Source organism: Dermacentor silvarum, chromosome 3 (assembly GCF_013339745.2).
Source record: "Dermacentor silvarum isolate Dsil-2018 chromosome 3, BIME_Dsil_1.4, whole genome shotgun sequence".
In the NCBI taxonomy this organism is placed as follows: domain Eukaryota; kingdom Metazoa; phylum Arthropoda; class Arachnida; order Ixodida; family Ixodidae; genus Dermacentor; species Dermacentor silvarum.
Genome location: NC_051156.1, coordinates 216,232,318 through 216,248,966, shown reverse-complemented (window position 1 = coordinate 216,248,966; position 16,649 = coordinate 216,232,318). Strand labels below are relative to the sequence as shown.

The following is a 16,649-nucleotide window of genomic DNA, read 5'->3' as shown; positions in this document are numbered from 1 at the left end:
TTACAGCACTGTTGTCAAAGCGTCCACAAACTTCCAACAAAGCAACTCAAGCACTGTTCGGCTCACCTCTGTACATAGCTGGATCAACTGTTGATTCCCTTAGTTTCCCTCCTTGCTGAGGGAGACGCACGAGCCACACACCCCAGCGCTACAGCCCACGTCGGGAGGAGAAAGGCGCCAAAGTACACCGAAAGGTGATTGACCACATCGCACACTATAGACACCAGACGAGAGCACGACACCATGTGACCACACTTCTTTCTTTACACTTATAGTTCAGATTTCGTGCTCGTCCTTTCTCTCGAACAGTGGCCACAAGTTAAGTGTCCACCATTGCTATCACACTCTACTCCTCTTACGATAAACTCGTAATGAAGACCAGCTGCGGTAGTGCAGTGGTTTAGATTTCGTGCTCGTCCTTTCTCTCGAACAGTGGCCACAAGTTAAGTGTCCACCATTGCTATCACACTCTACTCCTCTTACGATAAACTCGTAATGAAGACCAGCTGCGGTAGTGCAGTGGTTTAGATTTCGTGCTCGTCCTTTCTCTCGAACAGTGGCCACAAGTTAAGTGTCCACCATTGCTATCACACTCTACTCCTCTTACGATAAACTCGTAATGAAGACCAGCTGCGGTAGTGCAGTGGTTTAGATTTCGTGCTCGTCCTTTCTCTCGAACAGTGGCCACAAGTTAAGTGTCCACCATTGCTATCACACTCTACTCCTCTTACGATAAACTCGTAATGAAGACCAGCTGCGGTAGTGCAGTGGTTTAGATTTCGTGCTCGTCCTTTCTCTCGAACAGTGGCCACAAGTTAAGTGTCCACCATTGCTATCACACTCTACTCCTCTTACGATAAACTCGTAATGAAGACCAGCTGCGGTAGTGCAGTGGTTTAGTGGCTATGGCGTCGCGCTGCTGGAGCTGTATTCTGTAACGCTTTGGTTTTCGAACAAATCGCTTTGCGAGCAGCGATTGGTCGCCGCCTGTGTGACGCCATCACCTCGGGGCGCGCATGCATTTTATGGTGACATCACGCACATGTCAATCATGCGGAAACCGAATCCATCGTCGGCTACGTACAAAGCGAGTTGGTGCGAGGTGCTTCGGTGTGATTTGAAGAGAGGGATAGAGAGAGAGTTTAAGAGATGGAAATGACGCTTGATTCTGCAACCGCTGAGGGAGCAAGGCGAAGCGTCGTCAGGGGAGAGGGAATAGGAAGTAAATGTGGATAGAGAAAGACGGAGGATGAAGGGAACCAGATCACACTGTGTTCGACAGGTGGTGGTCCTCAGCAAAGGGGCCAGCGTTGTAGCGGGCAGCTCATAAAGCCTCGATTCCTGTTGAGTCCACCAACTCCTGCAGGCATCGCAGCACAGGGAGTTGAGGACACACTGGAAACAGCAGGTCAGTCTCTGTGGCCGTTGGAAGTCCGTAGCGTCTGTAAGTGACGATGACTTCGGAGCGTTCTTGCGCCAAGGAGGGGCAGGCACAGAGAAGGTGCTTCAGAGTCTCGGGGTCTCTATATCTCTTGCAGGCAGGTGACGGCGCGCGGCCCTTAGCATATATAGCCGGGCCGCAGTCCAGATGCAGCCAGTTCGCAAGCGCAGTAGCGTGGAGCGGTCTCTTCTATAGAGGCCGTTCTCTGGAAGCGGCTTGGGCCTTGCCACTAGCTACTCGGGGGTCCGGTGGGTGGATTGAGGTGAACAGGCACCGTAGCCGGTGTATCGTGTAATTCGATGGCGCTGTGTGCCGTGTGCAGAGCCTGTGCGTGCCGTGTGCACGGACGACGTCAGCGTTCGGAGCAAGAAGCGTTCCTAACAACGTCTCCACGTTGGTTCCTAATTTCCTGCATTTTCCCTTGGTTTGCGACGTTGACATCGAGAAAAAAAACCTGCGCACCGATTGGCCTCTGTTCTTCCTCTCGTTCTCGTTACGTCAGCGGACCGCCCACAGGTGACACCCCGTCAAAGTGAATTCTTCCGATACCAAATCGTTACAGAATACGGCTCCATGAGCTCGAGGTCAAGAGTTTGAACCCGGCAGCGGCGGCCGCGTTCTCGATGGCGCCGCGGAATACAAAAACGCTCGTGCACCGTGTATTGGCTGCATGTTTACAGAACCTGAGGTTCACAGAATTAATCCATATCCCCCCACTACGAGATGCCTCATAATCACAACGTAGTTTTCGCACGTATACTGTAACCCTAGAAATAATTATTTCGCAGCTAATAATAGCATACGAAAGAAAAAACTTCGTTAATATGGATCCTGTACTGCTGCTTTCGTGCCACATGGCTGATCGAAAAATTTAGTTCCATGCCTGAATTCTATTTCATCGACTGTGTGATAAGCTATCCGCAAAAAAAAAAAGAAAACTTTAGGCGACCCTAATGTTCCCTTTAGGTGTATTTAATGGCGCTAGTCCCTAAACTTTAGGTTAACGCACGTCATTTTCCTTCCACCCCCAGGGGAGTAACTGACGACGTGTCTTAACGAGGTGGCGGAGCGCGCGTTAGGAAAGGAACAATGATTGGCTCATACCCCCGTAAACGCGGCATCCCTATTACAACCAAAGAAGATAAGTAAAATGCTACGCTGGAATGATGAGGGGCAACGCAGCCAGCTGCGGAAGAAGACGACTGTGGTGTGCGGAGTGCGCGACACAGTGCGGTGGATGGAGACAGACAAGAAGCAGACGACAAGCAATGCGCTCGGAGGCGAATTCCGTGCTGGAGGGAAGACGACAACGTCGAAGAGCGTCCGGCACGTGAACACGCGGCGCAAGAGAAAATAAAAGGAAAAGGCATCCAATCAGAAGAAAACACGGAGCTTTGAGCGGCCAATCAGCAAAAGACGAATCGCCCAGAGCTGTAGAAAAGCGAGACGCGCTGGCAGAAGAAGGGGAGTTCCAGGAAGCGACGCCAGCAGAAGGCAGGCCACCGGACCGGGGATTGAATGCCGTCAGGTCTTCACCCGAGACACCAGGACTTCACCCGTGCGGGGCTTCCTGCCAACCCGTTCCTGGGCGTCGCCACTCTGCCCGATCAAGAACTGCTCCCCGAGGCCGACGAGCTTCTGCGCCTGTGGGCAGAACCTGAGCAGTCTGGCTACGGGCCCGAGTTCTAAGCCCAGCCGCCTGACAAGAACGCTGCCGCCATCTGCCCATGCCGCCAAGCCGCCTGCCGTCCCTCTCCAAGCCAGAGCTGCCGCACTCTGATCCTTTCTTCAACGGTCCAATGCACCGACCTTTGGTAAGACCAACGCAGCTTCTTTGCATTGTCTACTTTCCGCTTCTCCACGTCGAAACTGTTGTGTGCACTGAAACGCGTGATATGCATATGCCCGAAGTGTGTGCGTTCTACAACAAACGGCTTGGTCCTCAATTGGTTTCGCGGAGGCTCCCCCTCAGAGACGCTCGAGCCATCGCTCATAATGAATCATCATAATGATGAGAAAGACCTGACGGTAATTTCGCCCTTTCCTTATGGGCCCATATCATATCTATCCTATAGATCGCTTACCTTTTCATTACCTCCTGTTAGATGGGTTTTTAGTATTCTCATGTGTTCGGAGACCCCTTCACTTCCGGCTGCTTTTTGATGTTCAGGATTTGTCTCCATTTCTTTTTCAGTTGCGGACAACGAAAGAGAAAGGCGAAGATTGTAGCAAGGCTCGCGGCTTGAAATCACGACACTCGCTGGCTGCACGTACGGGTGCGCGGCCTGGCCACCTTTCTGCGTGTTCAGCTCGCGCTGAAATTGTTCGACGTCTGCCATCCGCACATGGCTCGATCCCGAAGCTGCGCCTGCCTCGTCAAAGCCTGAGCGGATATGTCAACCGTCATTGCTCGAAAGCGCCGCAGGAGAAGGAAGCTGAAGCCCAAGCTGTCATCCGGCTCGACGAGCCGGGCTTCCAGTACCTTGCCGTCCAACATGAAGGCAAATCTCACGGAGCACATCGAACAGTAAGCATTTCGACACGAAGGAATGCGAGGCAAGTGGGTCCAGTGAGTCCACCATCGATGCAGAGGACGCCCAGAATGATGGACGGCTGTAGCCCGGTGCCCTGCAACCCTCGTTGCCTTTGACGATCTCTGCACGTGGTGCAAAATGCGTGCGATGCCGAGGCCCAGACCCAGGGATAGGACCCTGCCTTGTTCATCGAGATGGAGTCGACGCTACGGAAGCACGCCGCAGTGTCGGCTTTTCTTTTTCTTTCTTTTTCATGTTGATTTTTTAAAAGTAGTGTTGTTCATTTTCGCAATTTCTTAATTCTTTTTGCTGCTGAATTCCTGTAATAAACGTTTTCGTATATATACCCGCCTTTTCAATCGCAGATGGCGCCTCTTGTGGAGGGGGTCTGTTCTATACCTTTAAAGACGATGAGATGAGTTCTGCCATAATGTTCTCATTACGGCAGAATTAATTACCATTTATTATGAAAGGCACCTGCGCTATTTTTGTAGCCTTACAGGTTGCTTCTTAGAATGTATATGTATATATATATATATATATATATATTATATATATATATATATATATATATTTTATGTAGCCTTACAGGTTGCATATATATATATATATATATATATATATATATACTGTGCTGTCGTAGGCATAGTGCATCCCAGAACACCTATATGGCCAAACCATGTGCGGTAACTGCCTACACGGGGCCACACAGTCTGGCTAAAGTGCCTAGAAGTATATTCTAGGCACTGTAGCCTGGCGTTGCGATCGTTCAGTCACCATGGGAATGATGGAAAGTATATATATATATATATATATATATCCATGTTGAATCCATATATATATATATATATATGGACACACACACACACACATATATATATATATATATATATATATATATATATATATATATATATATATATATATATTTGTGTGTGTGTGCTCTCCAGAAATAAACTGAGTTGCGAGTCAGCGCCTCTGTGTAATTACCTTTGCTTTGTGTCCTCGTTTCTTGTGCGTGCGCTGCAGTTTAAAGATGAAACATGTCTACACAGGAGCTGTTGCATGTTTGCTTCACAAACTCATGGTCCGCCGCAGCGAAAGGCGCACGATTTGCCAGTCGGCGACTGTGTTGCAGGTTAGTCGGCGCGCGGCAACCTGTTGGCGAGCGCAATCCTGCTGGCGAGTGGCTTCGGCGACGGTGCAAGCATTCGATCCGCCTCCGCAGTGGCTGGGGGAGCCAGTCGGGCTGCGACGCATTCAGCGGCAGGAATGCGAGCGGTAGAGTACGCCCCGTGCGCCGCGAACGCTCTAAGGCGTTCTGCTTCAAGCTGGAGTGTCTCTCGCCGGGGCAAAGCGAGATTCGCCCGGTGACGTCGTCGCCTTTCTGGGCCGCTTAACGCAGCAGTTGTCTTAGGTGGCGCCATCGCAAGCGAAGCAGTAGGCGAAGCACTGCTGATGCACGTTGAAGCTGCAATCCATAGGCGACGAGGCGCCATAGGCTAATCCGACGCTAAAGCCAAACCACAGAACACCTATATGGCCAAACCACTGTGCGGTAACTGCCTACACGGGGCCACATAGTCTGGCTGCAGTGCCTAGAAGTATATTCTAGGCACTGTAGTCTGGCGTTGTAATCGTTCTGCCACCATGGAAATGATGGGAAGTACACGGATTTGGCTGATTTTTGTGCTTATGGATTTAGACGTTCTTGTGGCTTTGTTTATTGTGCTTCACATGCCTTCACTGTCGTAAATTTCCGAGCGATGTATACTTTTCGAAGTGCAGAAGGCGCTGCGAACACGTACAATCGCTACTAATTACAACGGTTCAGCTTGGCGAGGTGGTCAAATCGAAACGCGCCAAGCGTCTCAGTGACTGATTTGCCCGTGATAAATTCACAAGAGCGTTTTATGGCGCGTGTCGAGGCATTCGTCCGTAGCGTAATAGTTTCAACATCGGGCTTCTCTTCCAGAGCTCCTCTGTTTGAATCCTGCCGTCGGACAATATTAATGTTTTTTATTGTATGAGTATTTATTCCATAATTATTGTATGAAACCATGCACGAGGCAATACCTGGTTGTTTATTCTATGGCTACAGGGCGTTGGACCCTCCGCTACCGTACCTCCTAAAAATGTTAGACCTAACGTTAAGAAACAGGAAGAGGGCGGTGTGGATCAGAGAACAAACGAGGATAGCCAATATTCTTCTTGACATTAAGAGGAAAAAAATAGAGCTGGGCAGGCAATATAATGCGTAAGATGGAGAACCGGTGGACTATTAGAGTTTCAGAACGGATACCAAGAGAAGGGAAGCGCAGTCGAGGACGGCAGAAAACTAGGTGTGGTGATAAAGTTAGGAAAGTTGCAGGCGCAAATTGGAATCAGCTATAGCGCAAGACAGGGGTAATTTGAGATCACAGGGAGAGGCTTTCGTTCTGCAGTGGGCATAAATATAGGCTGATGATATATATATATATATATATATATATATATATATGTCATTATTACCGTAGATGATTGTTGCGTTCATAATAGGCATGACAGATAAAGTCCAATTCTATGCGCAGGAACACCGAACAATCCCATAATTTTGGGTGGTTCTCCTGCCGTGTCCATTCAGCTGAACAACGCCAACCATGTCCACGTAAAGACATCGTTGAGAAGAATGAGATGAGAAAGCACTTCATGCAGCAGCCATCCAGATGTAAACAGGTGTGAAGGAAGCGCTCGGTCTTTTTGGCCATAGGATATAATGTGTACTAAGGCCGATTACTATTACAGGGATACAAAAAGTAGAGACAGGCGATATCATGCAAGGGAATGGAATCCATACGGTCACGAGTACAAAAGTGAAAGTGCAGGAAAAGGGGCGAGGAACACTATCGGGTGTATTCGGAAACTACAAAAGCGAACGTTTCTTCTGTTCGTTTCGTTGGAGTTTAATACGGACGTGTCTTCGCATAATGTGAGAACCAGTTTTTTTCAGGTAAACGACTAATTACATAAAATATCTGAGATTGGGGTGCTCAGATGAAATGTTAATGCAAGAACGTGAGAAGGTACTTTTCCATGTAGATAATGGCCGCTCTAAGCTGGGTAGTTAACAAGAAAATGAAGAATACTAAGACGACTCAAGAAGTAAACAATGTATTTCACCAGACTGAAACATAAATTAGCTCCAGAAGTCAGGCGCTACAGAAAATGTGCACTTCTCCAACTGGGTTTTTCCAACTTCTCCTAATGCATGCCCTCAGATACAAGGCTTAGTTCACATACGAGTACCAACTCTCTTAGATGGAGTTTCTCTGACAAAATGGCAAGGACACGAGTAAGAACACGCAGCTCACGTTCTGACGGTGCCGAAAAATGACACTTCAGGAGCGTATTTTACAAGACCTGACTGAAACGAAGGGATCAGGGCGAAGCTCGCTTCCTGTAAAACCATGCGAATACAGGGCAGTGCAGTGCGTACGGACACGAATAGAACGAAATAATAGGGGCTACGTAGAAAGTCCAGATCAATACGAGATATATCCTGTGCCGTCGGTCGCGGAGCACGTAAGGAGAGTGCCTTCGTTTCGGCGGAGTGTGGCTATTTCACGAAATGACCCGTCCACCCATTCGGGAGATCGTAGGGAATCGAGGGAGACCATCGGGAACGCAGCGCGCGACAAGACGTGCATGCAGGAGAATGCGGTGTCGAGAAGAAAGATCGAAAAGCGACAGCTACCAAAGCGTGAAAGGAATCCCGGAAACTGTTTCTCGTGCTTCCTGCCAAGAATAACGATGGATTCTTTTTCTTCCGCTCCGTGTACGTTCCGGATGTCACGGAGAAAGGATACAATATAAGAAGACGATCGAAGAATACGAATCTCTCGCTCTGAAATTGCTGCATTTACCCGATTTCCAGAGCTCAAGTGAAAATTCCACTGTAGCTTTTTTTTTTCACTTAGTTTTTGCGCGGATTGGCATCACCGCAAGTTAATGAAGCAGAGTGTCCTTACACGAGCAATGATTTCTGAATTAACATTGTGTCGAGAGAACTGTGAAACTGGTAAGACATTCCTCTTCTTTATATAAAACGTATAAAAACGGGAATGCAGATTCTTCATAGAGTGGGTTTTCGAAAATCCCAGACACATAACTCAGGCAGGAATAAAAAAAAGAAGAAAATAAAGCACAAAGAAAATAATAACAAGCACTATACACACAAGAACATGTCACAAGCACAGAAATTGTGCCTATTTGGGCCCAAGCACATTAGTCCAGACAAGTCCTTTCTTGTACACAGGATCCATATGTGCACATAAACCTAATCGTGGAAAGGACAACACTGCCGCGGTATCAATACGCTAAAAAGAAGCAGAATGTATAGCCGAGAAATCTCGTAATGTGACTCATATGCAGTGGCATGTCATTCGCAGCAACTAAAAAATTACACCATCTTCCCGTAGGGGAACCCTGAGTAGTATGCGAAGATGCGAAGCAGCCATGGGGTCGACTCAAGGTAGTTTTATCAGCTGTATAAACTTGGACATGCAGCCGCACCAGCAACGCGCAGAACTGTTGTCGGCGGCGTCGGCGTTTTGCCCGCGTTCGCACCGAACGCGCGCGGCGTTGGTGACTGTTGCCGGTACCTCTGGGGCGCCTACCGTCGCGTCTCTAACCTAAGCTGCTTCGCATTATCGCGCGCGGAGCCGCAGGTGTTGCCATTCGTTGCGCAATCCGGAGAGGAGAGGAGCGTAGGAGAGGAGAGGAGGAATGCCGCGAGGAGAGAAGAGACAATGAGAGGAGGGGGAGGAGGATGCGCATGCGCAGTGCAGGTGTGCGCACGGCGGATGGATGGAGGGAGGAAGTGACATAGCCCCGAGCATAAGATGCTTCGCATCTAAAAATCGCAAAGCACGCTCACGGCCGGGCTGTATACTTAACACGGCGTGAATGCATTCCTGTGCAGGTTAAATATAATTTGAAGGCTTATTACAGATAAATAAATTAGTAAAGTCTGAATCAAACTTGTCTGGAGTAGTCAATTGGCAGATTCGGTGGCACGCTGATAGTAGCACGCTTCCCGACGATGCGGCCAGCGCGCGCCGCCGTAGCTGTCGATGCGGTTCAAGATAATGCGTCTCGGCCGTCTGCGCCTGCGCGAGCTGCTTCCGGCGCCCGACTCCAGCGCTCGCCGCATCGCGATGCAATGCGCTCCGAGATTTCCCCAAGTGTGAAACAGACTGCACAGTCTGTTTCACACTTGGGGGAAACACTTCCTTCTCTTAGTACGACATCCGAAGCTATATTCCATTGGTTTTTGAGTTTTAATCTTTTTCGGTGAGTGATTCTCATTTTTGCTGAGTCATGGTCATGACTTTGACTTCTACCACAATCGTTTAGTGTTTCCTTCACTTAGTGCCCACGTCCGAATCCATTTCAGCGGTTTTTGAGTGTTAATATCTTTTGCTGAGTCATTGTCATTACCTACGTGACGCGCATGTCATGGCATTTATGTCATGACCTATCACTTATGCTTGTCATACACTCCTGTCATACTATGCCAATTTTAGTACCTACCAAGTTAACGAAACGACCATGAGAGCACCATGACGTAGGCGGCTGTTTCACGCATATCATGACACGCATGTCATGATATTCATGTCATGACATATTCTTTATGTTCGTCATATGCTCTTGTCATAGTATGCCAATTTCGGTACATACCAAGTTAACAGAACGACCATGAGAGCACGAAGACGTAGGCGGCTAGACAGATAGATACTGTCAAAGTAGCAAATGTACGCCAAGAAATGCTTCGCATTTAAAAAGCGTAGTGCGGCGACGATGGCTACGAGATGACGTCAGAGTATATAGTACACATCGTCTGGTAGATTTGTCAGCGGTGGGTGCTGTCAATCGTGCCCACGTGTCACCCACGCACTGCCTCTTGCGATCTCCAGATTAGTGAGGCAGTCGAGCCACAATTCGAGCCAGATGACACGGGTTGGCCAAGACAGCCAATATATCGCGAAATAAGAACACGTACACAGCCGCGCTCAAATTTCGCATTAGGGAGTATCGTAATGGTCGGAGAAATTTTTTTCAAGCGTAAAGTAGATAAAACATTTATGCTGGAGGTACAGCTGCACTGCGCGACATGAATTTTGTTTGTAAAATATTAGGATTTGGACAAATATTGAAAATAATGTACTTAGGTATCTTGAGAAACTATGCAGGTTTTACAAAGTGGTATGTCGTGGCCCTGCCCTAACGGTTGGCTCCAGAGACGGTACATAGGCGAACGAATCAATCGTAGAACAAGCGTGCAGAAACTTCGCAAGAGTTGACTAAGTAAGCAAGCATATGTTGGCCCACACCTACTATTACATTCCCCATGCATTTTATATGGAGCCCGATGCATTCCCATGGCTGTTCTCACTGATCAATTTTCTTAGTGGCACGAGCAGCAAGTGACACTGTTGTTTCTTAAACAGCGAGGTCCGGTCGACCACCGACTTCCGGTTTGTGCGAAATAAAAAAAAATTCTAAATTCAAAATAAATCATTAAAAATAACAATGTGCGAAATCGATGGTTCTACCTAATGATGATTATAAATATGACACCAGAGCATAAGTTTAGTTACAAATTGAGTGAGCTGTAACAGGAATGATTAGAAAATAATCAGAAATCACTAATTGCCGTGCACCAATTGAGCGCGGTGGTTTGGTTGTTTGGCTCCATGTGCGTGGTTGTTTGGCTCCATATGTGCGTGCCGTCCCCCCCCCCCCCCCCCCCCCCCCCCCTTTCCGTTCGCCATGGAAGCAGACGACGAGGACGACGCACCTAGTGTAGTGTAGTGTAGTGTAGTGTAATGTAGTGTAGCTTAGCACTTACACTTTACACTTACACTTTACAGTAACACTTTACACTTAACTTTAACAGTTAAGTAACTTAACTGAAGTTACTTCACTTCAGTTAAGTTAAACCATGGAATACACCAGGGCCCACCAACGCCGAGGTGCGAGTGCCACTACCAGACACCTAAGTCCAGGATTAGGGTCGCTTCCGGCTTTTTTTCTATTGTTGCTTATCGCTTATACAGGTACAATAATCTAGATTCCCACCATTATATCGATTAAATGTCCTTCTCAAATTAGGCATTTTTGTGCAGGTAGAAGGCATTACCCTTTTCGCGTGACGGACGGAGGCACTCACCATAGAATGCTTACGCATTAAAAGACAAGGTACATTTGGTTAATACAATTATTTATCATTGCAAATATTTGGCACATACGGCGTAGTAATTAAGGTGACTGTATTGCTGCTATCATGAAAACAATATTAAACATGTTTCCGCCGACGATCAACCGGCCTTTGAGGCTTCACTGTAGGCATGATGACGTAAGCCCTTGAGGAAGGGAGTTACATGAATTTGCAGCTTAGGAAATGAATGAATACGCATATTTGTTGCTGTGCCATACCTTAACTTTATACGCAAGATACATTAGGTGCGATTAAAAAACAAGAAGAACTCTTCACCTTTTGTTCGGGTGAAGAATTCAGCAGCAACATCACCTCATCAAGGTGGACAAACGAAATGCGGCCATTGGATGCCCTGACGAGCCCGTGCCTCGCGCAGCCCTAGCCCACTGAGGAATACTGGCCCACCTATAGTCTATAATTAATGATGCATCATTGCTAAGAAAGCCTTGAGTTAGGTTGTTAACTTGAAACTTGTCAGGAGGTTAGGCAACAATAAAAAAAAAAAAGACTGCGAGGTAAACTGTGCGTACGTAGGAGTTACGTAGAATCTTTCGCGTTGTACACGGATACAGCCGCAAGGGGCAGTTCGCCGTAATCCGCGTTTAATGATGCACGGTGCTTCCATCCCAACATCTGCGTGGCAGCACCGCGCAAAAGCTAATCCTCTTGTTAATCCGATGACTGCGATGGGTGGTCGACACCCTGCAGTTACAGAGACCAAGAACGAAAGTTCTGTTGCGGAGGATGCCTTAGGGTGTATTCGTAATTGCGGGTTGTTTATTAAGTGACGTGATTATAGGACAATAGGGCAACAAAGGATCGGGTTTCCTGAACATAAAAAAGAAAAACAAACTAACTAGCAACGAAGAAGTTTCAAGAGAAAAAAATAATAAGACGAAATGAAAATAATTACGAGGGCAGAAAGAAAGATATATAAGAAGAAAATTCACTTCCCGTGTGAATCGTCAAATAACTCCGGCCTAGCCTGCTTTAGAAGTTGCATTGTCATAGCGCGAGATATCGGTAACGCACTAACGTCTCTTCAGTCTTTATATCCCCGAAAAGCAATACAAAACAAAGAACCCTATAACAAGACTACATAGAAAGCAAGCAAGCAAGCAAGCAAGCAAGCGAGCGAGCAGCAGCGAGCGAGCGAGCGAGCGAGCGAACGAACGAACGAACGAACGAACGAACGAACGAACGAACGAACGAACGAACGAACGAACGAACGAACGAACGAACGAACGAACGAACGAACGAACGAACGAACGAACGAACGAACGAACGAGCGATCGAATGAACGAACGAGTGAACGAGCGATCGAACGAGCGAGCGAACAAGCAAGCAAAAAGTACCTGACCAACAGTGCATTTGTACCAACGTTTTCGGAAGTGGCTTGTGGGGTCAATGTCCCGTGTGTATTATTGTAGTGAGGGTCGGGATAAGAGACGGGTTCATTCGGAAATCGCACCCATAATTGTGCAATGGTTTGTGCGGTGACTTGCGTCTTTGCTCCGAGAAAATTAAAGGACGATTTTCAGCTTAACAGTGATTTACCTTGAAAAAATTTCGCAATAATATATATTTTTGTCGACGAAATAGATCAATAAATCACCTTGCAACTATCGTTGCCTGTATTCACCTGCGCTTAAAAGAAACATAAAACCTGCATAAGAAAAACATAGGCCTGCATAAAAAGAAACACGCAGCTGTTGTTGCATGTTTGTGGAAAACAATTTTTAAATAAACCATGTTATCTATACCTTTGCCGTTTTTCCTGCTAGGCTTCGTTGCAGCAAGAAAATTTCCAACAGTAATATTGCTAATTAACTAAATTATGCTTCTTAACTTTTCAATTACTAACGTTAGGGCACATGTTTATAACAATTTTTTTTCCTGTGCGACAGCAACGTCAGAAACAACCCTGAAGAGTTGTCAATGTGCTTATTAAACATCTTGGTGCTCGTACTGTGAGCAGAGATCTGAAGCGAACGAACCAAGCTCAACCTACACTGCTTACACACAAGTGGCTCGGATTTAAATCTGAGCTCAGCTAGCTACGTAGCACGTAATGACAATTATGTGATGTGGCTGTGCTGCATGAAGCGACTTTTTTTTTTTTTCTCGTTTTTCTTCGCGCTGGAGTTGGGGTCCGTTTTACTGGGAATTTACGGCCGTGCCCGTACAATCGGGAGGATATGGGTCGGTATTTGGGAGTCTCCCGGGCAAATCAGGAAAGTTGACAAGTATGAAAGTGTACGCTTTAACTACAAGCAACTGAAATGTTTGATACTGCTGATAGCGGAAAAAGTGCAGTTGGAAATTGGGCTGTGATACTGCAAAGCAGCAGAAATATGCTGTCTTTTTGTTTGCATCATTTATGGGGCTGATAAAATTTTACAAATTTCACCATAGCGTAATAGTTAATGGTCATCTAATAACAGTTTTCGGGTGTCGCTGTTTAGCGCATCATATATATGACGTCAGAGCATATTGAAGGGCACTCAGTGCTAAGTTAAAAATACTTAAATGTTGGAGTTTTCAGTGCCTAAACCACGGTATGATTATGAGGCACGCGTGGTGGAGAGCTGCGGGTTAATTTTGGCCACCTGATGTTCTTTAACGTGCACCGAATGTTGTGTTGTTTTTTTTAACACAAGAGCTGGGAAATGCGTGATTATAGAAAGTTCCAGTCAGCTTTGTAAAGCCCCATATAGTCTATAACAAGAATTGTAGATGTAACCACTTACCTTTTTTTACAGTAGATGAGTTAAAATGAACATTAGGGGTGAGGGAACACTCTGTTTATAACTAACGACGTTTTACTATACGTGCACTCACGTATTCTGATATTCTGACGCATATACCACGCATCGGTGAACACAGCGGCTTCATGTTTTTGTAAAACGTAATTTCATTAGTCTGCGTCGGAGGAATGAACATAATTGATCGATTACACTTGAGAGCTCCATATTAAAAAAAAGTTTAGCAATTTCATAGAAACGCTTGTTCTTAAAAATTAATTTCGTTTTATTCAGTTTCACTCCATCAACTCTCATCAAGCAACACGCTGTCGTATATATTAACCGTGCTCTTGAGCTCACCGCACATAATGACGGGAATAGAATCGCCCTTCATTGAGTGACACGGTGCTACAACATAAACTAACAATATGAACGAAGAGTACTTGGCTCTCATTCTAGGTGGCCTGTCTCCGTGAATGAGTAAGCACTCAAGAATTTTTCATTGTAAGGAACTTATCGTAGCTCCGTTATGTATGTTGATGCTTTAATTAACGTTGTTCATTGGAGCGTAGCAAAATCCTTGCTCAAGGTATCCGTAATAAGCGTCGTTACCATGTTTTCAGTGCTTTCGGTTCTTCGGTCTCCTTTTTTGAGTACCCATATTTGATGATACCCCGTGCTTAGAAGCCATTGTTCTCTCATGAGATTTTTACTCCTTGCGAATGGCGTAAGAGAAGCGTAAAGTTCCATCGTCAGCATATTTTTACTTTCAGCAGACTTGGACGGTCCAGTTAATGAAAATTTTTCTGCGCGATCTCGTTAGACACCTTGCTGCTTTTAAACAATACATATACCGCGTGCATTGTGGCACTGTTAAGCTGCATTATCTTAAAGTGGATGTTTTAACTATGCAGTAAACTTAAATGACATAGAGCAGAAAACTAAGCACGGAAGGTTTTGCAAGTAGAGCAGAAGGTGCTGAAAACGATAGCCTGCAATTGAGAGAGATGTTGCATGCCGTAGGTAGACACTCTGCGTTGCTCATATCAGAAAGAAATATTTTACTGCAGGAATCATTCACGCCTATGGGTCTTCTGTAATTTCGCCTGTGTTTATTTTTCCCTCTCTTCAACGACGTAAGTACAATAAAAGTGACCTAAATTTTTCACAACCGATCAATTTGTTAACTAAACCAGTGCTTCTATTGCTTCATGGTGTTTAACAACATAAAACAACACTAGGAAAATGAGAGGCAAAGCATAGAGCGGATAATTCAAGCTTTGACCCCCAGGAGTCTTACAGCGAGCACCTGAACCTATAAATACAGGAGCGTTTTTTTTGCATTTGGCCTCATCGAAATGTGGCCACCGCAGCTCCGATTCGAACCAGTGACCTCGTGCACAGCTGCAGAACACCATAGCCGCTGCGCCACCTACGGCAGGAACCAGTGCATCTAGCAAAAGTTAAGTTACTTGGATTAATCAGTGCTTAGGCATGCTAATATAATCCACTGGTAGAAATTTCCTCTGAATAAGGAGCCTAGTATTTAGAACCTCGATTCCATAACTTTCTCGGTCTCTCCTTTGGTAGCATATCAGCCTTCCGAACGAGAACTCTTTCGCATAATCTGTACGAGCAGGGTCGTTTAAGGTATTTTGGGTGTTGACTGACTTCAACGCCTGAGTCAAGTTGGTTTGCTAAATAGGGCGCTTACCACAACCGCGATGCTAGTTACAAAAACCGCAATATGGATATCGTAGACAACACCGCGAGTGGGAGCATATAAATCAGATTAAGGCGAGCGTTCGTTTAGGCAGCATGCGCATTGACACGAGCTCGTCTCCCTTGCATGATCGTGCGCACCAGTAGCACGCACTTTGCTCACATTCACGTCAACATCACAACGCTGTGCGGTTTACTAAAAAAACATACAAACACTCGAAGTTGTTGCTGCGCACTCTGCGTCGACCACTAAGAGGCAGTAAAAATAGTAATAATAAGAAAAATAGGAAAAATTCAGTGCAGAATTTTGTAATGTGTCGAGGTCAATAAGGTACCCCACAAGTCTTTCGTAAGTATCTTTGGTAGTGGGTAGCCGCAACAGTTCGTTACCGGCTGACAAGATTCGGTGGGTCTGACAAAGCACTTTTCTTTTTTAACAGCGAAGCTGCTTCTTAGTCGAGCGTGCGCCGTCGATGACGGCGCCGTCACGCAGAAGCAGAGCCGGAGAGGTCACGCGACCCGGGAGGGCTCCTCTCCTCCCGATCGCCGGGAGGAGAGGAGTAGACCAATTGGAGTGCGCGCCGGGGAGGAGGAGGAGGAGGTGCGCCAGGGTATAATAGCCGGTGTTTGCGCCGCACGCTCTTCGCACGATGGACCGTGCTCGGCGCGAGCGGCGTCCACTGACCGTGTACCAGTGATCACAAGGCCGTGCGTGTAAAGGGCAAAAAAAAAAAAAAAAAAAAAGAAAGCCCGACGTGGCACCTGGGACAAACCCAAGCAATCGGAGGGATTAAACAGTGAAGAAAAGCGTTTTCTACCCTACCTTGTTGTTCATGTCCCACTAATAAAGTGCAGCCAGTTCGACGAAGTGAAATCTGTCAAAACAGCGGAGATGTGGTCGTTCCTTCGGTCAGAAGGAACGACTATACAGAGGGTGGTTTTAGGTGGAT

General features: G+C 46.5%; 2 protein-coding genes across 3 annotated transcripts in view; one reads left to right on the top strand and one right to left on the bottom strand.

Moving 5' to 3' along the window:
* Positions 1 to 16,649, bottom strand: part of LOC125944151 (uncharacterized) — a 98,372-nt gene that overhangs the window by 17,212 nt on the left and 64,511 nt on the right. The window lies entirely within an intron of this gene.
* LOC125944152 (uncharacterized) lies at positions 2,750 to 4,129 on the top strand. Its single transcript, XM_049664315.1, has 2 exons — positions 2,750 to 3,255; positions 3,636 to 4,129. Exons 1-2 carry the CDS (start codon positions 3,169 to 3,171, stop codon positions 4,089 to 4,091), a joined length of 543 nt encoding a protein of 180 aa, XP_049520272.1. The 5' UTR covers positions 2,750 to 3,168; the 3' UTR covers positions 4,092 to 4,129.

Bases quoted from the DNA above. Each gene is read 5' to 3' on its own strand.
- LOC125944152 (XM_049664315.1), top strand. From the start codon at position 3,169: ATGCCGCCAAGCCGCCTGCCGTCCCTCTCCAAGCCAGAGCTGCCGCAC. The intron at 3,256-3,635 runs GTAAGACCAACG...TTTCTTTTTCAG, and splicing joins GTCCAATGCACCGACCTTTG to TTGCGGACAACGAAAGAGAA.